Raw genomic sequence first — 21835 nt, 5'->3', positions numbered from 1 at the left:
GAAAAAAAATCCATGTGTCTGGAAACACATGTGGCTAGTTGGATGGTTTGTCGTCTTTTACACAACACGGACATGATTTTATTCAAATAGAGAAAAACGCCGTGTGGAGTTTTTTTTCTTTCGAATGTGGATGATTCTGGCTTTTTTTTTTGCGTCTAGTGCAATGACGGTCCATACAATGGTTCTGGATCTATCTACAGTATGCATTGCAAAATACTCATGGCGGCGCGGGTTTAACATCTTGTGAGGCGGGCCTGAGATTGGTGTGTTGTTCCAGGAGAGCGGCTAATTGTTCACGGTTACGAAGGAGTTGTTGCTGTAATTCCGGTGACAGTTGGCTGTATTGCGTCGCAAACTGTGGATTTTGCAGCAAGGCACTCGCTTGGGCTAATCCATTTGCGTAAGCTGTACAAAAAATGACACCATCCGTCAATCCACGATCCAGAAAGTTTACTTTCATACATGCACAAAAAAAAAAGATTAATGAGGCTAACCTGTATTGGTAGTAGGCGGTGCAGGCTGTTGCGATGCTGCCAGACGCGCTTGTTCGGCTTGAAGACGTAGCATTTCCTGCTGTTGAGCGGCTTGTTCGGCAGCAATTTTTGCTTGTTCTTCGGTGAGTAACTGGCGTTGATCTGCTAACAGTTGACGCTCGATCAAAATCTTGAGTGGCGTAGACGCTTCGCTCTAAAAGACGGGTCACTTTCAGTAAGACGTTGCACAACCATCTTGGGCCTCCCCCCACCCCCAAACTTGATGTGCAAAATGAAGCACGGCACTTACATTGGCAATCTTTTTGATCACGGTCGCGTACTTTTCGAATAAATCGGTTTGACACTTAAATATCTCGAGCATGGTTTTATCTTGCAGTTCCATGGGGATTTTGTTGGCATTAAGATCTCCTTTTGGGTATTGATATATGTGGTAGGGAAGTAAACGATCGATGGCGTCCTTGAGGGAACTAAAAGGTGTCTCGTAGTCGGGCTGTGTTACGGCTTTGTGATCCGAAGCCAGTGATTCGTTAAATCTAGAAATCAAATCATTCATTAGGTATCCATGGAATCCTTTGCTGTTCAGTTTAGTCATACCTTCTTTTGATTTCCAAGTGATGCAATTCTTCTTCTGGTAATCGTTTTGTTAATATCGGTTTCATTGCCATTTGATTGGACGGCAGAACAAACGGTTTGGCTGTATTGAGAGTATTCGGCGCCGCGGCATTTGCATCCATTCCCACTGGCATTGTCGTGTTGGATGCTGCTTGCAACGACTGTTGTAAAGCCAGCAACTGTTGCTGTGTGAGTCCTTGTGTATGATTCTGGGCTTGGGGTTGCTGCTGTTGCTGTTCATGTTGTTGATGTTGTTGTTGCTGCTGTTGCTGCTGCTGCTGTCGCTTTTTCGAATACTTTCCAGTTTTCACGTATTTACGCGTCGCTTTGACTTCCGGCATACCAGATAAGTTGGACCGGAATTGTGTTTGTGGTTGCGCCTGGGATGGCTGCGCCTGTATTGGTTGCATTTGTATCGGTTGCGGTTGTTGTTGTCGTGCGTGTAATGGCTGTGCCTGCAGTGGATGCGCATGTAGTGGTTGCGATGACGGAGGTTGCGGTGATGAATACTGTTCTTGCTGTCGTTGTAGCTGGTGCTGCTGCTGTCGTTGCTGTTGTTCCAATTCTTCTCTCAGTTTGCGAGCCGTTTCCTGCAAGGCTTCAGCATCTGCGGTGGATGTTTCTCCAGGTATGGTAGCAGCAATAGCGTCTTGTTTGGGTGCGATAACCTTGGTGGTAATATCGGTCCGCGGTGGCGTCGTGTTGGTGGCCTTGGCAGCCGCAGCCATGGTGGCTTTATGAAGAGCTTCAATTTCGGTCATGAGCTGTTTGTGCTTTTCTTCGCCAATGGAAGATACGCTCACGTTGTCGGAAAGTTTGTAAATTATCTGATCTCGCTTTCGTACCATCAGTACTTTGAGACCGGCCAATGTCAATGGCGTAATAAGCTGTTCATCGGCGGCTGTTGCACCCGAGTCATCAGTGATAATCTGTGAAGAAGAAGGATGATCCAGCGTGAGATATCAAATATGTGCTACAAGTTATTCGTAAACGCTCACCTGCTCTTGTAAACCACTAGGTGATGGACTGTTTATTGATGAGGCCATAACGGAGATGCTTGACTGTCAAGTACATGAAAAATACACGATTGATGCAAAGAACAGTTGATCAGATACAGTACGCGTAGAAAGAACAAACTTAAAAAGGGTCCAAGGAAACAACCAACGTGTCTTTTCAACACTTTTCAGCGGCCTTTTTTCAACTATCCTTTTTGTAACTCACTTTTTTTTTCGCCTCCCTCGGATTTGGACTTGGAAATGCCTGTTCGAGGGTCGTATGAGCGCAGCCAAAAAAAAATTTGCTTTTGCGCGCCATTTTTTTTTTTTGGAACGCAACGTCATCGTTCTTTTTCAATCCAGGTCGCTGATTGGCCAACGATCATTTGCGCAAAACCCGAGTGATTTGCCCACCTTAACTTTTCTGCTCAATGACAAGCGCATCCAGTCAATCGCGACCTGTCATTGCAGAGAAAAGGGAACTCCACTGGCTGGCAAAGCTCTTTGCGGGAGTTTATTGCGAAAGCAAACAAAAGGATGAGGAGACTTGGGCCGATGTTTTTGTGAGAGAGTACTGGCGACCGGCTTTGTTGACTTTGGCCATCGGGGTACCCGTGGGTTATGTATTTATGACGGTATTGGTTGGGAAACGATATCCTACGGCAGGACACATTCCGCCGGAAGCGTTTGCCCGACAGGAAATGATTCGCGGCAAGGTCCTGAAAGTGGGCGACAGCGATAATTTTCGGCTTTATCATACGCCTGGATGGGGATGGGGCTGGCTCCGAAAAATCCCCACTACACGAAAAGGTGAGCCTCATCACTAAGTGCCACGAATACCAGATTATCTTATATCCGTAGAATTAAGGCAACAAACCATCCCTATTCGCATAGCTGGTGTGGATGCTCCCGAGGTAATTATTTTGTGGTGAAAAAGCCCGATCATCTTCATTACTAATTTGCATGACAGGGAGCCCATTTTGGTATGCCGGCACAACCGTTGTCTGCTGAAGCCAAAAAATTCTTAACGAATCTGGTCCTCAATCGCCACGTTCAAGTTCAGCTATTGAGCCGGGATCAGTATCAACGTATTGTGAGTGTCTCCGAGACCCTCAAGCGCCGCTGATGACGCTAACGAAACGAACACATCCTTAGGTGGCCATGGCGTATGTACGCAAGCCGCCCTTTTATCGTTTAAAAAATGTATCCGAGGAAATGCTCAAGGTGGGCCTTGCAAGTATGTACGTAGCCAAAGGAGCACAGTACGGCGACGCTCAAGCACAATTGGAGAAAGCGGAAGCCCGAGCAAAGTGAGTATTGATCCTATCGTATGAGAGATGGGAGCATACATGTTAAGCTATCTATATTATCAGGCTCTTACGAAAAGGCATTTGGGGATTAAAGACATACGTTTCGCCCCACGCACATAAAGCAAGGTAGGCTTGACGGTGTTAAATAGGCAGATCATGTCAGTATCACTAATGCATACGTGCCAGGTTTTTAAGAGGTCAAGGAAAGTGAATCCCTGCATGGCTGTCCATCGCATGAATATGAAAACCCGATGGAGCTGGGAGGTTGAGTTATAGAAAAATGAAATGATAGACATGATTGCTTGCTAATAACTCAAGTCACACGCTATCGTTGAACTATATGTGGGGATAAACATCAACTATTGTACTTAGTGAACAACCCCATCAATAACGAACAAGCAAAAAAGAATAGACAAGTCAAAATTGGTGACACTAATGCAACTGTCGGTTGATGTTTTTTGTATGCTCCGAAAACTCGAATTGTGAAATTTTATGTATGCGATTGCAACTTGTCTTTTCCCATGATCGAAGTATGGCAGTATACGAGAGAGTGGTTCTTCGAGATCAGGTCGTTTCTTCGCTAATGCTGCTGTCGGCGGCGTCATCCCAGAGGCGGTCCCTTAACTCGGTCCAAGCGACACTCGGTTTTGTATAGGCGCTTTTCTCGATTCGTAGAGGGACATGAAGTCGTACAATATTGAGTCGATTGATGTGGGATGAAAGGGTTTTGCCCAGAGTCATCCCGAAATGACAAAAGACAAAGGCGGTCATGTAGGCATCAAAATGAGCAGCATGATCTCTTCGTTTTTTCGGTTCTTCTTGTTCGGACGTGGGGGTTGGTACATCTGCCACAGAGTCCTCCGCAACGGTATTCGTCGAGGTTTCATTTTCACTCTGGGTGTTATCACTAGTAGTTACAGATGCTTCGTCTGCTTTGACCGGTCTGGGTGGAATATCATCTTTATCAAGAATCAGCTGTAAATCATGCGACCGTGGACAGCTTTTACCACGATGACACCATCCCTTTTGCTAAAAATCAATGCATCAGTTTATCCGCAAAAGATCCAATACAATAAAGGATAACTTACTGCATACTCCGCACAGACACCACCCTCTGACGATTCATCACCCGCATCGCGTCGTAGCCGCCTTCGACGTTTCTGTGATCGACTTAAGGGTGTGGAAGCGTTGTCGCGTAGTCGTTTTGGGGACTCTTGGTCCGCTAAAGAAAGTTCTGGCACGGGTAAAGGATCCTCCACTCGGATCGAGAAACTGTGGTCCCCATGATTGAGACGATCATATTTGCAGTACAGGTAGGCTAAGAATGTTTTCGGTTCGTTGGTGACGTGCGAAGCAAGATATTTGGTATCATAGATGCCTCCGGAAAAGATTTCGGTAAGATCGGCGATGAAGGGTTGTAGTGCCTGAGGCAAATCGGCAATAAAACTTTGATAGATGTACATGAGATCAAGGATACCGTTGTGAACGACGATTGGAATTTGTTTTTGCCGAATGATTTGAAGAATGCTACACCATAATTGCCGCAAACTGTAAGGCTCCGGATTACTTTGGGTCCCGGCTTTGTAAGGAATGCCTACCGAAAAGTGACGAGTGAAATCCAGCCCATTGTCGGCCAGAAATTTGAGATTCTGCGGCGTCACACAAAAGTCCTCCTGATTGCTTGTGAGGAATTCAAAATTGTGGACTGAAAATACATTCGGCTCATCGGTACGATTGATGATCGTCATACCAAAGGATAAGATGGCGTGCGTTCGTATGACGGCACTGATGGTCTTGTATCGGTGTTCCATGTTGGTGGCGACTCGTTCACCGTGACCGGTGAATTCAGTGTCAATGGCAATGTAACTGGCATGGGCTATTTTCTCGAGTATGATAGGATAGAGCGCCCTGAAATTCTCGGTGGATACTTCATTATATGCGATCGCCGGTTCAACTACTTTCGGTGGCATGCTCTTGGGATCGTTTGAAATGGTTTGAAAGCAAGGAAAAAAGAAAGGCGCAGTGATTTTTTTTTAACTTTCTGCAGCATAAGTGACTGTTTCGATAGAGTCTAACATTGTACCCAATGGTATGCCCATCGCCATACCATAACTTATTATCAGCACCACCAGGTTTCGACAAAACCTATGCGTGCTATCATTGCTTTGAATGTCGTTAATAAAAAAATCGCGTAGACACAAAAAGGGTATGTGCGAGGAAGGAAAATGGTTTGGAGTGTTGCAGGACTACGGGAGCTTTTTTTTCCTGCGACTCAAGGTGTCATCATTCATTGTTTATTACCTGGTAAATTGCCGTAAACAGAAAAGCAAAGAGTCTTTGTGAGACAATACAGAAGGTTTATTTTGTTGTTGTTGGCCATTACTTTTTGCTTGCATGTCAGAGGGTGGTTATATCCTCCTCCTTTCTCAAGTCTCCTCTTTTCTCTTTTGATCGATTTTTTTTTGGCAGAGCTGGCGTTCTGATAATCACCCTTGTCTCCTTTCCCGGGTCTTTATCGTACTATCGTCCTGCAGCTGGCAAAAGTTATTACTGCTGCCTGTCTTCCGTGTTGCTGTTCTTTTTTCTCTCTCTCCCTCTCTCTTCCTTTTTGTTCCTTTCTTTTCGTTCGCTTTTTTTTCCGTTTTGCTCAATATTTTCCCCTTTTCACTTTTTCTTTGCCTTGTTCACTTTAAATTTTTCTTGCGGTTCTGCCCTTCTCATTTTGCTTCTTTGAAGGTGTCTTTTCTTTCCTCTATACACTGTCGTCCGTGTCCTTTATGACATCTCCACCGACATTAGCAGAGTGTAATGAATGGGTGTGCGAACACTCGGCTGCATTGATGAGTAATGTTGCCAGTCGACAAGATGTTGCTATGCTACTCGACAGTTTGCAGATCCTGGTAGAAGCTCTCGACGCGCCCTTGGCGGTGCTGGAACCACTAAAAGGCCGTGTGCGGCAACTCAAAAAACGTCTAGCCAATCAACAGGACCAAACCCAGCTTAAGGATGTGGTACAGTGTCGGCTTGCTATGGCTTGTGCTTAACATGTCTTTTTATGAGATCGGATAATAATATTTTTTTTGCGGTTGCCTTGGTTTCGATAGTTGCGGCATATTCAAGAACTGGGCCAAGAATGCCAGACAATCGTGGACAAACCAACGTCGTTTGTGAAAAAAGATCCATCACCGAACTATTATATTGAACCCAATCGAATTTTGCCTTCACGGACCCGTGCACAGCAATATGCGCATCCGTGGCCTGATCAAATCGATACCAAAGCCTATTGGTTCCGACAGTACTTTGTTGGAAAGCCTTACGTTACATTGATCGGTCCTCTATCCCCATCCTCCGTACCAAAGGAAGAACAAGAACATGCCATCATCTCGATCGTGCGGGAACACGAAAAAGAGTTTGCAAAGAAGGACAGCGTGTCATTTGTGGGAAATCGGTACAGGGTTATTGTCCGCGGAAAAGAGGCAAGTCCACTGTTCACAAAGTTTTGATGTTCTTTGCCAGTTTGCCAACCCATAATAAATATCAGACTTTTCTTTCGCGGCAAGTGGTGCACGAAACGGTTGCCAAGGCAGTTCAGGTGCGTCTGGAGGCAGTGGGAATGGCAGACTGCTTAGATTGCAAAGCGCCCAAACCGAAACGATCACGCCCTTTACGAACATTTTCATCAGCCCTCAGTAACGGACCGCAACCGAACAGCATGACACGCACAATGCGGGCTGCACTGCTCGCCATCTATCCTGATGTGGATCTCCGCTGTTTTCACGAATTATCTGCCGAAGAAACCATTCTTGCTGGTCTCGAAAAAGAGTTTCTACGGTTTGATGAGATAGGGGTAAATCATCGCGGCACAGCTGAACGGATATCAATACGACTACTTAAAATATACCCGCTTGATAGATTCCTCGTAATTACAAATTTGGCGTACTGACTATTCGCAAGGATCAAAAAACAGAAGAAGAGTGGTTCAATAATTCAGGCATGTCGGATGATTTAAGAGAGTTTCTCGAAACTCTTGGGACTTGTGTGCAGTTGAAAGGATACAAAGGTTATGCAGCAGGACTGGACCCGAAAAGTAAGATCGAATAACCCTCACAATGATGTATCTACCCCCCCCCACCCCCAGCTTTTTCTCTACACTCATATCAAAATCACAGATCACTTAGGGTAATTTACTGATGACGTTTTGCTGTAGCTGGCGAATCGGGAGATATTTCGTACATGACGACATGGGAGGATCATGACATTATGTTCCACGTGGCGCCACTGATGCCGGCAAGAGACAACGACCGACAGCAGGTTCATCGAAAGCGATACATTGGCAACGGTAGCACGATAATCATAATAAGGCTTGTACGGCTATTTACCAAAACTTGACATTCAGATATCGTTTGTCTTGTATTTATCGAGGGCGACTCATCCGAGTTCCATTTCAACGCCATCCGTTCGCAATTCCTTCACGTCTATATTCTTGTCCACGCCGAAACCGTTGCTGGTCAACGTGCGTGGCGGTAAGTTACATCTTTTCGGTGCTACTATTATCATTTTTGATGGTGATGCTAAAAGAGCAGGCTATGTTGTTTAGTATTGAAGTGGTGCGGCACAAGAACGTACCTGAATTTGGACCCCATATACCCAGTCCTCCTCTTTTTTATAACAAGGAGGAGTTGAAACGATTTTTGACCGTCAAATGTAAGAGTTTTTAGTGCCACAGAGCAATGGAATATCTCTTCAAACGGAAATTGAGCAGAATAGGGATATGGATGTAGTGGTTAATGCTGAAAATGCAGCATTGAAATCGGATAAATTCCGTATACCAAATACAAAAGCACGCAGTAGTATGTTTAGAACATTGATGCAAACGGGTTTGGAAGCCAGTCAAACAGCGCAATCTTTCCGTTCCAGTCGTTTAGCTAGCGACGGTAATCTCGTCGTCAAAAGCAACTTTTACCAGACGGAGCGACCCAAATCGGCCGGTGCGCAACGATCGCGAAGCAGTTTGCGCAATTTACGTGCTGCACATGAAGGATCGGTACGATGTGCCACGCCGGACATGGGTCCTATGCCTGTCAGTTCACGCTCCAGTATACTGCGCGATTTGAAAAGCTTGGCAAAACACCGAATCAGTCATGGTCCCAGTCTCACACGCCCATCGCCACCTGCAGATGATAACTCCAGTCAGGGCTCTACGAGCAGTGATGAAAAAGGTAAGTTCCATCGTCAGCCCAAAAGGAGAAATAATCCATGTCGAGAATCCTTTTAAATTAAAAAAAAAACTATTGTTATAGACAGAGGATCCAGTAAACTGAACGGGTGTAAGAAAGATAAGAGTACTTGCAAATCCAAACCGGAAACCCATAGTATACGATCTCGCGCCCAGAGCCTGATGTCCAGTGTCATGGGACGTCGCAGCCAGAGCAATCACGCTGTGTCTTCCGCAGCCTCCTCGCTGCGACCCTCCACCAACATTCCACGGTCGAGAACCTTTATGAACGGTCAACGCCATGATTTTAAAGAAGACGACAGTTTACATCCTTGCTCATGAATTGTTGAATGTATGGTTGAATAACCACCGTATACCCCCATTGACCGTGAACGTGATTATATTATGAATCACTGCCATGAACCTTCTTTATCTGTTTATCCATTATTATTAATGCCTGTTGCTTGACGATTAAAGTGTTTTGTAATGCCTCGCTGTGGTGGAAACCCAATCAAAGCGACTTGGCTTACATTTACAGATGCTATGTTGTACGTAATATCCATTTCTGCGGCGATACAGTATGATTCCGGTGGCCCAAACAGGTATATGCTTTTTGCTCGGACTTTATGAAATAGGCGGCGGACGAAAAGTTTTCTCACTGAGTGAACCATCAATGATTGATTCTCTAAAGAAAGAAAATACATGGTATGGTAATGTGAGAGTTAGAAATAGGGCTTTATTTTTGGTTTGTACAAATGACATCAAGGGGAGAAAGAAAAGAAAGAAAGCGCTCAGCTGCATATAAATAAATTATGGATTTGGGGGTGTGAAGTGAACACATAACAAGTAAGAGTGAGAGGTACGAATTATAAAAGACCAACATTTCGCAGATTTTCATGGACAATGATATCGTTTACAGCCGACATGACAAATTTGATTTGTTTTGTATCGGTTGCACATGTGAAATGAGTGTAGATTTGTTTGGTGTCGGCTCGTGTATTCAGGGACACGAAGCGTTGTAGCAGGAATTGGCAAGCTGCTTCGTAGTTGTCACCACCATGATAATCATCAAAGTAGTTGGATAGAGGGCTGCGCGGCAGCTTCTGAGCAAATAGGTCGATCTTATTGAGGAAGAGGATGATGGATGTTTTGATGAACCACCTTGAGTTGCAGATGGAGTCGAAAAGTGTTAAAGCTTCCTGTAATCGGTTCACACTTTCGTCTTCGAAAAGCACTTGATCGTATTCGGAAATGGCGACAAGGAATACCAAAGCAGTAACATTTTCAAAACAATGGATCCACTTTTTTCGTTCCGATCGTTGGCCACCCACGTCAAACATTCGGTAGGTTAGATCACCAATGACAAATGCTGTTTCCGTAATTCCGGTGGTCTTGACGCGCGATCGCAATACATCCTGATCGCTCGGCATGTAGTGAGGTTGTCCGATACGTAGAATGGAATCAAAGTAACTAAAAGAGAAAAAGATCACCCACCGTCAGTTTTCCGGATTTCTCATGCAATGCCGATATCCCAAATAGGCAACCATGTGCAAAAACTTACTACTGTGCGGAATCATTGAGCTGGAATTCATTTGCTCGTGCTACGCACTCCTGTACCCCAGCATCATCCCAAAGCGCTGCAATGGCTTCCATCAACTCTTGTCCGAGGTAATCAATCGGTGGCGGTGCCTCAATGATCAGTCGTCGATACACTTCGTTGTCTTGCTTGACCAAAGAAATTCCCAACTCGTCCATCGCTTCCAATGTCACTCGCATCGATTGTAACGTATTGCTAAAAATCACTTCCTTGAAATTTTCGCGTTCCTCCGAGGTATAGCCCCCGTCGTGAATAAGCTTCATTTGCTTCAAAATCGTCGACTTGCCAGATTCACCGGCACCTAAGGCGCAATAAGTATTGAGAGTTGACGACAAACTGTCATTTTAGTCTCACTTACCCAATAGTAACATCTTTATTTCAGTCTTCATATTGGCCCGGTCTCTTTTGAGTTGAGCTTCGATTTTATCATTGCGTTGTTTTTCTTCAACATATTCTGTAGACTGACAGCATCCCATGGTGTAGCGTAGTGATGGCGACAAAATATTAAATGAATAGCTGGGTGAAATGAAGATAGATAGGAGGGTGCTGGGGGAAAATTTTGGACAGACTAAAACCTTGACAACGAATCTCTCAATACTCGAGACAGATCAGCTAAGAAAAGAAAAGAAAAGAGCTGTCGCGTCAAAATGGCAAAAGGTCAAAGATGATGATAACAAAAAAATACAAGACAAAAAGAGAAGAAAAGAGACAGAAATACGGTTGACTGGCGGCGTCAAATGAGAAGCGATGTATTTGCGTTACTTTCTCGTCTGTTCGCCATTTTGCTTTCGGGCAAGACAGCGCCAAAAAAAGACTTCAAAACAATTGGGGGTGTGCACCCAGCCAGGGGTGTTGCATCGTGCGGTTGAACTTTGCAAACAACCATGAACCATGAAGTGAAAAAGATCACAAACTGGTTTTTTGGCTTTATATGGAAACTGTTTATTGAATGAAATGACCTTTTGTCATCCCTGAATTGCCATTTTTGAGTTGCATCCCCTTGACTGCCTTTGTATCTGGATCCTTCATTTCTTTCCCATCTTACTGCTCCACATGCCTCTTTTTTTTTTTCTCTCTCGTTCGGTGATTGACTCGATTTATCGATTTACAGATTCTTTTTTGTGTCGTTCTCGCTCCGCTTGTAAGTTGGTCAACCAATGCAATTTGAGTTTTTCCATCCTTAATTGAGAGCAAGCCAACTGACGAATCGCCTTGGTCATTTCCTTGGGACGGATGCGTTGATAATGGACCAATTCATCGGATATCATTTGATGAGATTGATTAATTTGACTTCCCACCCGTTCGACTTCCGTTAATGTCTATGCACAGATGAATCAAGCAATGAGATTAGCTCCTTAACTTGCATGGCAACAGAACCCTCCAATCTTAAAAAAAGTTGCAATTTTCTCCCGAATACCTTGAATATCTTTTCCTTCTCCTGCTCCGTATTCACACGTTCAGAGAATAACCCAGCATTCCATGCATTTGATTTTCGAAAAGCTTCCCGTTGCACCTCCAGGTCTCGACGCAAGTCAGTGCGTTGTTTTAAAAGTGAAAAGGGTCGTTGCAAAGCCAGCTAAAATAGAGTTTTTTTGCATCGCATAAGTACGCTTTGAGAATCCGTGATCATATCTATTTGACTTACCAAGATACCATCAGTAACGTCTTGCAACGTTTGCATCGTTGCATTTAGTGTATGCCATGTGTATGCGTTCTAGTCATATTACTAAGTTTCTGGCTGCAGTCGCAAAAACCTTAATTCCGTTGCTATCCTTTTTGTACATCCTTCGCTTTCTTCCGTCCTCTCCCCCCATAAACGCTATTCCCCTTATTTTCAATGTCCGCATTTGTTGTTGTCCCCCTTGTTCCTTACCGTGGTGTCACCAGCAAGGCTTGCACAGACTCTGATCGTCTCCAAGTCATCCGGTCGCAACCCGACCAACGAAGCTCCTTGTTCATAACTGTGTAATACCTCTGATAATTGATCATGTAAATCTGTACGATGGTGTTACTCTCGGTTGAAAAAAGCATCCCTTCTCCTTTTTTTTCGGCAGTCTTTGCCAATAGTTCTCTTTTTACCTTGTTCGTGCATGATTGTCTGTCTTACAGCGTGAACCAGTCGTCGGAATCCTTCTAGTTGCGGCTTCATAAGCATTTGGATGTATGAAAAGAAATATTCCTCATCTCCCTCGCCACTTGGTTTGGATGAATAAGTGTCGCAGATCTTTTCAATCAAAAGATTTCTCTTGGCAAATGATCCATCTTTGATTGTGGCTCGCTATCATGAGCGGACATTTCATAAGGAAAAGAAAACACAATAAAAGAAGAAAACGTCGTGAGATTTGGGATAGTCTTTTTTTTTATCATTTCTGTTTACCTGGATTTCAGGCACGCGGACGAAAGATTGGACTAAATCATGCTGCCGCAAGCTGGGATGTTGCTGAAGCCACTCCATGAACCAATTCAACGTACGAACTGATTCTTCCGTTAGTCGCGATGGCGGAGGTCGGAGATCTACCGTCATTGGGTCCACAAGATGTTGCAATGTCGGCAGAAACGCTTCAGGCATTTCGTACAGAATTTCTCGCTGCAAAAATAAAAAGTCCTCCATGGATCGACGGATCGTTCGCATAGTTTCAGGACGCCCTCGCTAGGAAACAAAAAAAAAATGCTTGGCGTGAGTATGAATAACAAGAAACTCTTTCCTCGAGAGTCAGACTTACATGACCGCTTTTGATGATGTATGAAATGGCGCTCTTTTGACCGTTCCATTCCACGGCAGCGCGAGTGAGAGCCCATGAATACTGTGCAACCGGAAGTTCAAGGGAAGATGAGGTCGGCTTCGGATGATTTTCTAAGCACATCTCTGAGAGAACAATGACACATTAGTATACTCCGCCTCGATTGATTTCTCTTGGTCTCACGAGTGCAACCATACACAAGTATTACCATCGAGATAGTCAACCAGTGACGGAACTCGGCATAACCGAATGGGGCGTTCGTTATGATCGTTTAGCAAGTTTGGGTTTGCGCCAACCTGAATAAGTGCTCGTATAAATTCTTTTGCTCGATCCAGTCGTTTGCGCGGCGAGATGCCCGTTGTCGCTGCCGCGATATGAAGTGGTGAATCACCATGAATACGATCCCGTACTTCTATGAGATCCTTGAAATGCTCAATGAGGCCTCTTACACTTGCTGATCCCACAACGGTCCGATGGGACAGCGCTTCAGTCATCAGATGCAGCGCAGACCGTCCGTCACGATCCACTTTCAACCGATCCACATGAGCATGACTGAGGAATACCTCTACGAGATCGAATCGTCCTCGAGCGCACCACGACAATAACGGTGTGCGTCCATCATGGTCGGCCAATTCCAATAATGGGGCTGATATCTGCTCGAGGTACTTTTGAAGAATATGTCGATATTCGCACAAATGAAGAAACGTCTGTCCTTGATGATTTTGCCACGTTAGCATATGATCGGGGCTGTTTTGTAATACGAGTTCCAGAATTTGAGCCGATGTTTGACATGCAATGTGCACAGGACTGTTGCCTTGATCGTTTTGGACATCCATCGAAGCGCCATGGTCCATCAGCATTTGTAGAATGAGCTCGTTTGTTTGTCGACAAGCCCAAAGTGCGGCAGTACTGCCTTCAATGTCCTTGGCATGGAGTGTTTCTTTCACATAGGTATCTTCAAGGAGTAGGCGAACTATATCGATTGCATCGGCTTGGATCGCTTTCATAAGCGGCGTTTCACCCTTTTCATTGACATCGGAAGCACCGACGCCACACTGTCGACAAAGAACGTAACGTGCAATAGGTTCGTGACCGCCCATGCAAGCGAGCAGTAATGCATTGTTGCCTTGTTCATCGCGCGAATGACATACAGTGTAGCATGGTTTACTGGGCGAGGGATAAATACTGGCGGATGAACTTCTCCTTGGAAACGCCGGTGGTGACGTTATATAACCAGCACTATCTTCTTCCAAAGGACTGTTATCGGTCTCTTCAAATACGCGTTGGACTTGTTCCAAACGGCCTTCGATTAGAGCTTCCCAAAAGCGGTAATTTTCATCCGAAATTGCCGTCAACTGAGGTTTGGATTCCAAGACGTAATTAAGAAGCCCTTCCAGGGTACTGAGTGCAAATCCACACTTCCCAGTCGATACATTGCGGCCGAATGTATATTCCTATGCCAAGCAAGAATAAGTACAAGCATTCTAGTTGAGCTATTCTTCGATTTTTGCACCTTCATATAGATAATATTCGCCAGCCAATGCGGTACGCGGCTTCGGACGAGTGTTAACAGGAGAAGAGGTATAAGAGCATCGGAATCGAGTTGTTCATCATTGTCTTTTTGACCGGGATGGGATGAAAGCACGGTGACAGTTTGTAAAAGGCAATCTAGCTTCTCCGCTGGTGTGCGAAAAGCGCCAATCTTTTCTAAAATCATGACGGCCATGTGGACCCGCTTTTCTGCCCCTGAAATCGATGGCAAACCCACTTGAATAAAATCCAGGTATTTCATGTCCGTCAAGGCTTCCGTGAGTTCTAGGTCGGATGGGAGCACCAGTTGTATAATGGTAAAAAAGACCACATCATATGTCTGCTCCATAAGATAACTACCCAATCAAAGCACGATATCAATAAACTCGATCCAGTAATACCTTCCTTTGAACGCCAATGTAAACCTTTCAAACGTATCGTTCAGGAGTGAAAGCGCTAGAGGATCAGGAAGCAATGAGGTATCACCCAACGTATGTTCCAGTTGACGGCGAAGCTATTAGCGAGTGTTAATATCATGTTACGAGGCGTAAGACCTGTTCGATTTGAACATTTGATTGTGTATGTCACTCAACTGAATACCCTTCGTGCATAAAACCTTCTGTGCGTGTGTGCAAGTCATCAAGGTCACGGCTGGTCATGGCCGTGTCACAAAACTTGCGGATCAGTTGACTGAGATCGGTTTCGATGGCTGACGTAGCTGGCCCTGGAAGGAGATCAAGAAGATGTTTGAACCTTCTTTCTTGAAACCATTGAGTTTTTCATTGGCACATTATCCTTAAGTATCATGCATGAATAAGCGTCCTACCGTGGCGGTTGAGTATCCGGATGGAGACCCTAAACCAATAATAAGGGGATCAGTTCAGCAGCTGGAAAAGGGAAACAAATCATGGTGGATGCTTACAGGAGCGGTATTGACGATGATGATGGGATTGTCGAGATACAGTAGAACATGGGTGATGGTATCGGTATTATAGAGCATGGCGTCCCGTTGTATTTTGGTGGCGCTTGGATTGTGAAAGCCAGAATGGGTTCTTATGATGTTATTGTGAGCGATGAGGGTTTTATCGTTCATGGTTGTCAATAAGGCTTCCTTTTGCGCTCCAAAACTGAGCATATCCGCATGGCTGCTGCTGTGCGCCCGTGGTCTGGTGGTGGCGGCAGGGGAAAATAGACTGAGCGTTGAAGTGAACAAGGGCGAAGACGGAGGTTTGACTTTATCGGTTGAAAACCCCCGCGAAGATGTGAAGCGCGACAGGACCGATGATGCCGATGTTGAGGGTCGTGGTCGCGGCATGTCTGGTGTCAATGAGGACGATGCCGTTGTACATGTGCGATCGAGAGGAACCACATGAGAGGCTAACAGAAGTAAGGGTGAGTAATGAACCGGTTTCTTTTTTTTTCTTTGCTTCCTTCTTATCAACAAAGGGGTGTGGGAGCAAAAAAAAAAAAAAGTACCTAGAAAGTCGAATGTTCTTTGTGAAGACGGAGGTAATGAGCCAACTGGAGGAAGGAGAAAGAGTAACAGCTTGTCCGCTACGGCAAAACGTGGGTCCTCAAAGACAGCTTGTAATAAAGGATGAGAAAAAGCCATATTCTATGATTCTTCTTTTAAATACACATGATGAACAAACAAAATAAAGATAAACCCGATTCTGAAAATTTATGCGCAACGCTCATTTGATACTCTTCTTCGATTGATGTCGTACCAGAGAAAACAAGGAGACAGGAGGTGCTTGTATTCCTTCTGAGCATATCAAGTTCACCCACCTTATTTTTTCCTCGCTCTTTCTCTTTTTCTCTTTTTCTCTTTTTGCCGTTTTCTTCTCGTCCTTTTTCGCCTACTTCTTTTCTTTTACTACTTTTCCTTAAACTCATCACGTCATTCAAACTCATTGCGTCATCTAAAGTCATCATTCACCATGGGAGCTGTATGTTGCAAAGAGGAACCTGTCGACCTTGATAGTGAAGGTAAGCACTTACCCTTTTTATATACTTTTTGTACCCTGCCATGGTTCAATATGAGGGAATTCATCGAAAATAAGCTACAACTGTCAATCTGTTGCTGTGCATAATAAAGTAACCTAGCAGTGAAGGAGCGGAGATCATAAAAAACCTAAAAAAAAAGAGCACCATGCAATGCCGTTTGTCATTTTTATAGAATTTGCCCATTGAAAATTTTTATTCTTGTTATTCTTTTTTTTTTCTTTAGTGGACCTTTCACATTTCATTCTTTTACGGTCGGTCGGCAAAGGTGCATTTGGCAAAGTCCGAGTGGTGCAGCATAAAGGATCGAAGCAGTTATTCGCATTGAAGTATATCAATAAGGCGAAATGCATCAATATGCGCGCGGTGGATAACATCATCTCAGAACGTCGATTACTGGAACAGATTAATTACAGTCTCATTGTCAATTTGCGCTATGCTTTCCAAGATGATGAAAATTTATTCATGGTGTTGGATCTCATGCTTGGGGGCGATTTACGATTCCATCTCGACCAATTTGGTGTCATGGCCGAAAATTATGTCAAGTTTTTCGCCGCCGAGTTGTCCATGGCGTTACGATTTTTACATAAAAATCATATCGTGCACAGGTAATGTCCAGTAGTATTGACGTCCTACACAGCTGTGCAATCGCTTTGCTTAGGTTACTTTCCATCGTAGAGATATCAAGCCTGATAACATTCTTTTGAACGAGCAAGGCCATGCCCATTTGACCGATTTCAATATTGCTGTCTACTTTTCCGATTCAACGCCTTTATACTCTGTTGCTGGCTCCTTGGCTTATATGGCTCCCGAAATATTGGAAAAGCAAGGTTACTTTGCCTCTGTCGATTGGTGGTCTCTCGGTATTGTCCTTTACGAGCTTCTCTTTGGCAAGGTATACTTTATATTTTTCCCGCCACCTCGTCTTTCATTGTCACTGAAATTCTTGCTAGCGACCCTTCCGCGCCAAGTCGAATGACATTCTTCAAAAAAATATTATGAATGATCCAGTCGTTTTCCCCGAGGAACATGACGTCTCGGATGAAGCCGTGGATTTCTTGAAAGGTTTACTAACACGCGATATCTCTGAAAGACTTGGTGTAGGCGATGAAGGATACCATAAACTACAACAGCATCCCTGGTTTCGCGACATTCAATGGACCGCACTTCAAGCCAAGCAAGCGACACCGCCCTTCGTTCCTGATGTAAGTCTTTGAAATGCTGATGAATCAATTGCAACTCATGACTAATGTTTTGCGTAAACAGAGTAAGCGTGCGAATTTCGATCCGACTCATGAATTGGAAGAAATTCTATTAGAGGACAACCCTTTAAAAGTCAAGAAAAGAGCTCCAAAGCCCAGTGGTTCCGACACCAATCTTTCCGCGAAATCGCAATCGAATGATCCCGTGGTGGAAGAAACTCCGGAGCGCCAACTCATGGAAGATCGTTTCTTGACGTTTGATTATACCAAGCCGGAGGAAAATGAACGACAAAAGAAGCGCTTTGCAAAGAAATGCCGGCAATCCAATTTTGGTCGTAAATACAAAGTAAGCGATTGATCAGGCTTTGTATGCCATGTGCTACTGACTAGAAATTCCATGGTATCTTGTAGTTGCGGGCGGAGTATCAGTATGATTACAAGGAAGATAAAGAGGCAACGGACGACAAACCATCTCCCAATACCTTGGGATCTAACAAAACTGTTGTTGGCTAATTATCAACATCGGTTGTGACCCAACGCTGGTTGTGCGGTACGATGTCTCATTATAATCATGATCACCAGAATCTACGGGTCCGAAGCGCCACTCCACAACTTAGCATTAACATTTTTCAATTTCATTGTATCTTGGCTATTCCAATTATCTCTAATGTTTTAAAATTCTTGCCCAGTCGCCGCACGCCAAAATTTGCGAGATAAAAAACAGTCACATGGTGTTCCTTTTCATCACACGGATTTGGGCAGCTACTTCGCTTGGTGTTAGTTATTCATTCAAAGATGTTGGATGGAGGTTATGGAAAAGTTCAATGGAAGAGGAGAGCTTTCTGTAAAGGGCTATTGTCAGTAGTATGTGTGCCGTTTTACATAATATGCTTCGATCTGTGTAGCCCATCATTCATGCATCAATAAGGAGACTATTGTTTCATCCATGGGAACTCATTATATTTTGTCCCCAATTTTTTTCTTTTTTCTTTGGTTTTCTCTCTTTTTCCGTTGCCTGAGAAGCCCTCACTATCATTGCATCCTCACCCGCATCCGCATCCATCATGCGTCATCCAGATTATGGTTTATCCCGCGTGTATCTGTAACCGGTCAAGTCGATTTCTGTAAATATCAAAAAGGTACCTTTTGTGGGGTGTGACTATCTGTTCTTACAAGAAAACAAGAAAAACTTACCTTGTCATTTGTCTCTATTCTTCTGTACTTTTTGGTTTTCTCTCCGGTTTTCTTTTCGCCTGTCGAGCCATCCATCCCTCCAAATCTTTCTACTTTGTTCGCGCAAATGTGGCCAATCCGGGTTTTGTCGTCAAAGGGCATCGGGCGGTGGTGTGGCTCTCTTTTTCCATCGGGAAGTGCTTACGCGTCCTCCTCAGGTTCCCCTTATTTGGGTTGCCACCCGTGGTATCGTCTTGACATTTCTTCGCGACCATTTATTTTGTAGTTTGTAGTATGTACTTTGTATTTATTCGATAGAGCTTCTTGCATTCTTTTCCTCCTTTTTTTCCCACAGGGTTTTTAGGGGGTTTTACAGACGATCGTTTCTTTTTTTTCGGTCGGGAAGCTCTCGATATCTGCTGCATCGAATAACAAAGGTAAAATATCTTGGCGACACTTGAATCAATCAAAGGGCTTACTAACTCATTTTTTTTAATACCCAACATATCCACACATCTTTGTAGATCTATCATAATCTTGGGCGGGACATAAACGGAGGGGGTCAATAAGTGCTGCTTTGTTCATTAAAAGTGTTTTCATGGTATGCCAGAGTATTGACATTAATATACCAAAGTTCCATCAAGAGTCTCGCCCAGGTTATGCCGTATTGCGTTAGACTTTTTGTCTGACGAATGTCACTCAATGTAAGAGTGTGACATCCCAGTAGGAGGTGGCATCTATTGCACAGCGGGTGTACGGCTTGTTAATCTGCAAAGCGATTTCAAAGCAAATAAGAAAAATTTCCGTAACCGGATTTGTAACTCATGAAAAAGGAAACCAATGTTTTTTTTCTGAATTTCCTATCGATTTCCCTGGCAGGTTACTACGATTTGATTATTATTGGTTATTTCAAAAGGCTGAATGGAAATCATGAAAAGGAGAGCTTTTTATTTTTCAGAAAAAAAAGGTGGTTGATGATGTGGCCACCTAGATTTTATAGCGTCTTTTAGCTGATTATGCATGCTTTTTCATTTCTCCTTTATTCTTTTGTGATTGAAAGATATGTGAGCAGATATTTTGCACATCATAGGAAAAAAGTTTTTTGATCGAGTTCATACGACGTGTCAATCCACGCTTGGATTCTGTCTTACCTCTTGTCTGGATGTTTTAAGGGTTGGTTGGATTGGTTGAGAAACATTAAAGATCTGTCCGTAGCCGGATGCTGTGTATTGATACATTATATTGTGGATCGAGCCCTATGACGGCAATTATGCAATTTAAGCGACTTCAGCCAAGACGGTGTCCGCCACTTTAATAAGAACTGTGCTGGATTTCGCCACACCTAAAATTCCCAAACCCAAGCTTTTGGAACGCTCTCTACTTCAACAACCAAATAGAATCATATCCCCCAAAAAAATTATTAGTACAGTGACAAAAAAGCAAGATGCTAAGCTTCTGACTTATATACGAGTAGACTATTCACATGCTTATTTGGCGAATACTTTGAAAAGACCACCCCCGGGTCCTCGGTTTTTTTTTTTTTTTTCTTTTTTTTTTCAGTCAAACGTTCCGCCTTCTGTATCTTTTGTTTGCATTTGTCATCGACAAGAGGAGGTAGTGTCGGCAACCTCAATGCAATAATTCTGAGCAATATGATCCTTCAGTTAGAACGAGCCGGTGCTTTGCTCCACGTGTTGTATAGGTACGTCTTAAGTACTGTAGAACTAATTCTATTCTCTAAAAGAGATGATCTCATAATAATCTAGCACCAAAGAATGAACAATCGGGATCGAGATTTTTTTGTGCAAATGATTGTTTCACTACTCTAATATCTCTTGTCTGCTCGAATCGAGATAATCCTTATGTAGCGGCTTACAGCCCTATCTCTGCGACACAAGGAATATACCTTGTAGTGAAGGAACACTTCGAGCACATCGGAGCTGATGAAATGAGCAAACTCAATATGAGTCCTCGACAGCGTCACGGAACAATCCACCAATTTTTGCCCCAATATAGGCACCAATCTTTACGATAAACTTGATAAAAGTATCGATTGAACCCTGTTGTTTTAAACAATGCTTGTGAGTCATTCAGTCTTCATTGTTATACAATACTCTAGCAATTACCGATGGCGTCAATGATAAGTGGCGTGACTTGGTAGGGGTCCTCTTCCAGCAGATTGAACCTTTTGCAGAGTTCTGACAGTATGCCGGCGTTGGATCTGATGTTGCGATTTTGCTGCAAGACGCTATCTTCATACGTGACCGACTGCGTTTAAATTCGTTTGCAGCAAGTTCAACTGCTGGTACGCTCCTGAACAATTCAGCTCTGATGAGCATGTCGATCTTCATCCCGAAGATTCCAGTTGAACTTAATCCGTTGACATTTCAAGCTCTTTTCGTTCAGCCTTACTGGCTGCGGAGGTGGTCTCACCCCTACATGATCCAGAACTTAGTCAGCACATTTGTTTTTCCGGCAGTACATTCAATAAACATACACTCAACTGAATACTGCTGCCTCTAAACAGCATTTCTAGTAAAGTATACCAGCGATTGAGCGATTCGGCTTCCGTTGGATTCGGTTCCTCACAGCCGAATCGCACCATATTCATGCCATTATGCCAGAATCGCTTCAAGGTGCTAACACGAGTAGGCGTGGACATCACCACTTTATCTTCGCTGGATGCCTCGTGACTGAGGACCTTCCGGTTTTGAAAGTCAAACCGATACAGTCTTGCTGCAACCTCGTCTAGATTTTCGGGCTTGATGACGACGTATTTTCGAGGATACAGAGATTCGGATCTGCCAATTTTGATTGGGATGTCAGTGACAGACATTCCTGCGTCATGCAGACCTTTAATGTAGGCTTTTTACAAGAAAGGTTCTTTGTACTGTGGCATATGAGAGTGAAATAAAAAGGAGGGAAACACGTAAACCACAAAATAAAATGGCACAGGTCTTAC

At 43.9% G+C, this 21835-nt stretch overlaps 9 protein-coding genes across 9 annotated transcripts; 4 read left to right on the top strand and 5 right to left on the bottom strand.

Moving 5' to 3' along the window:
* Window positions 1-489: 489 nt before the first annotated feature.
* Window positions 490-1954, bottom strand: BYT42DRAFT_593729 (uncharacterized protein; the record flags this gene model as incomplete). Its single annotated transcript, XM_051570723.1, has 3 exons — window positions 490-687; window positions 784-1027; window positions 1089-1954. The coding sequence occupies 3 exons, from the start codon at window positions 1952-1954 to the stop codon at window positions 490-492; spliced, it is 1308 nt and encodes a 435-aa protein (XP_051422718.1).
* Window positions 1955-2394: 440 nt separating this feature from the next.
* On the top strand, window positions 2395-3701 carry BYT42DRAFT_342560 (uncharacterized protein). Its single transcript, XM_051563126.1, has 6 exons — window positions 2395-2911; window positions 2963-3015; window positions 3072-3194; window positions 3257-3411; window positions 3475-3537; window positions 3598-3701. Exons 1-6 carry the CDS (start codon window positions 2533-2535, stop codon window positions 3620-3622), a joined length of 798 nt encoding a protein of 265 aa, XP_051422717.1. The 5' UTR covers window positions 2395-2532; the 3' UTR covers window positions 3623-3701.
* Window positions 3702-3853: 152 nt separating this feature from the next.
* Window positions 3854-5647, bottom strand: BYT42DRAFT_570196 (ribonuclease CAF1). The gene is made up of 2 exons (XM_051568366.1): window positions 4500-5647; window positions 3854-4440 (listed from the first exon to the last, which is right to left on the bottom strand). The coding sequence occupies exons 1-2, from the start codon at window positions 5379-5381 to the stop codon at window positions 3976-3978; spliced, it is 1347 nt and encodes a 448-aa protein (XP_051422716.1). The 5' UTR covers window positions 5382-5647; the 3' UTR covers window positions 3854-3975.
* Window positions 5648-5998: 351 nt separating this feature from the next.
* BYT42DRAFT_342256 (uncharacterized protein) lies at window positions 5999-8313 on the top strand. Its single transcript, XM_051563125.1, has 7 exons — window positions 5999-6422; window positions 6516-6887; window positions 6953-7258; window positions 7324-7498; window positions 7619-7750; window positions 7808-7934; window positions 8009-8313. The coding sequence occupies exons 1-7, from the start codon at window positions 6189-6191 to the stop codon at window positions 8127-8129; spliced, it is 1467 nt and encodes a 488-aa protein (XP_051422715.1). The 5' UTR covers window positions 5999-6188; the 3' UTR covers window positions 8130-8313.
* BYT42DRAFT_570187 (uncharacterized protein) lies at window positions 7807-9343 on the top strand. The gene is made up of 3 exons (XM_051568365.1): window positions 7807-7934; window positions 7995-8630; window positions 8712-9343. The coding sequence occupies exons 2-3, from the start codon at window positions 8183-8185 to the stop codon at window positions 8966-8968; spliced, it is 705 nt and encodes a 234-aa protein (XP_051422714.1). The 5' UTR covers window positions 7807-7934; window positions 7995-8182; the 3' UTR covers window positions 8969-9343.
* On the bottom strand, window positions 9344-11106 carry BYT42DRAFT_570185 (G-alpha protein). The gene is made up of 3 exons (XM_051568364.1): window positions 10582-11106; window positions 10188-10524; window positions 9344-10096 (listed from the first exon to the last, which is right to left on the bottom strand). Exons 1-3 carry the CDS (start codon window positions 10697-10699, stop codon window positions 9493-9495), a joined length of 1059 nt encoding a protein of 352 aa, XP_051422713.1. The 5' UTR covers window positions 10700-11106; the 3' UTR covers window positions 9344-9492.
* BYT42DRAFT_570172 (uncharacterized protein) lies at window positions 11091-16386 on the bottom strand. The gene is made up of 13 exons (XM_051568363.1): window positions 15971-16386; window positions 15417-15871; window positions 15321-15349; window positions 15088-15250; window positions 14920-15008; window positions 14478-14850; window positions 13173-14418; window positions 12947-13089; window positions 12601-12873; window positions 12303-12501; window positions 12097-12218; window positions 11869-11937; window positions 11091-11799 (listed from the first exon to the last, which is right to left on the bottom strand). The coding sequence occupies exons 1-13, from the start codon at window positions 16104-16106 to the stop codon at window positions 11536-11538; spliced, it is 3561 nt and encodes a 1186-aa protein (XP_051422712.1). The 5' UTR covers window positions 16107-16386; the 3' UTR covers window positions 11091-11535.
* On the top strand, window positions 16263-18408 carry BYT42DRAFT_570165 (kinase-like domain-containing protein). The gene is made up of 5 exons (XM_051568362.1): window positions 16263-16483; window positions 16725-17106; window positions 17177-17393; window positions 17452-17703; window positions 17765-18408. The coding sequence occupies exons 1-5, from the start codon at window positions 16435-16437 to the stop codon at window positions 18056-18058; spliced, it is 1194 nt and encodes a 397-aa protein (XP_051422711.1). The 5' UTR covers window positions 16263-16434; the 3' UTR covers window positions 18059-18408.
* Window positions 18409-20988: 2580 nt separating this feature from the next.
* BYT42DRAFT_546103 (uncharacterized protein) lies at window positions 20989-21709 on the bottom strand (the record flags this gene model as incomplete). Its single annotated transcript, XM_051565861.1, has 2 exons — window positions 20989-21141; window positions 21371-21709. 2 exons carry the CDS (start codon window positions 21707-21709, stop codon window positions 20989-20991), a joined length of 492 nt encoding a protein of 163 aa, XP_051422710.1.
* Between the last annotated feature and the right edge of the window lie 126 nt (window positions 21710-21835).

This window comes from Radiomyces spectabilis (assembly GCF_025331425.1).
Source record: "Radiomyces spectabilis strain NRRL 2753 chromosome Unknown BYT42scaffold_7, whole genome shotgun sequence".
NCBI lineage: Eukaryota > Fungi > Mucoromycota > Mucoromycetes > Mucorales > Radiomycetaceae > Radiomyces > Radiomyces spectabilis.
This window is presented reverse-complemented; position numbering and strand designations above follow the sequence as displayed.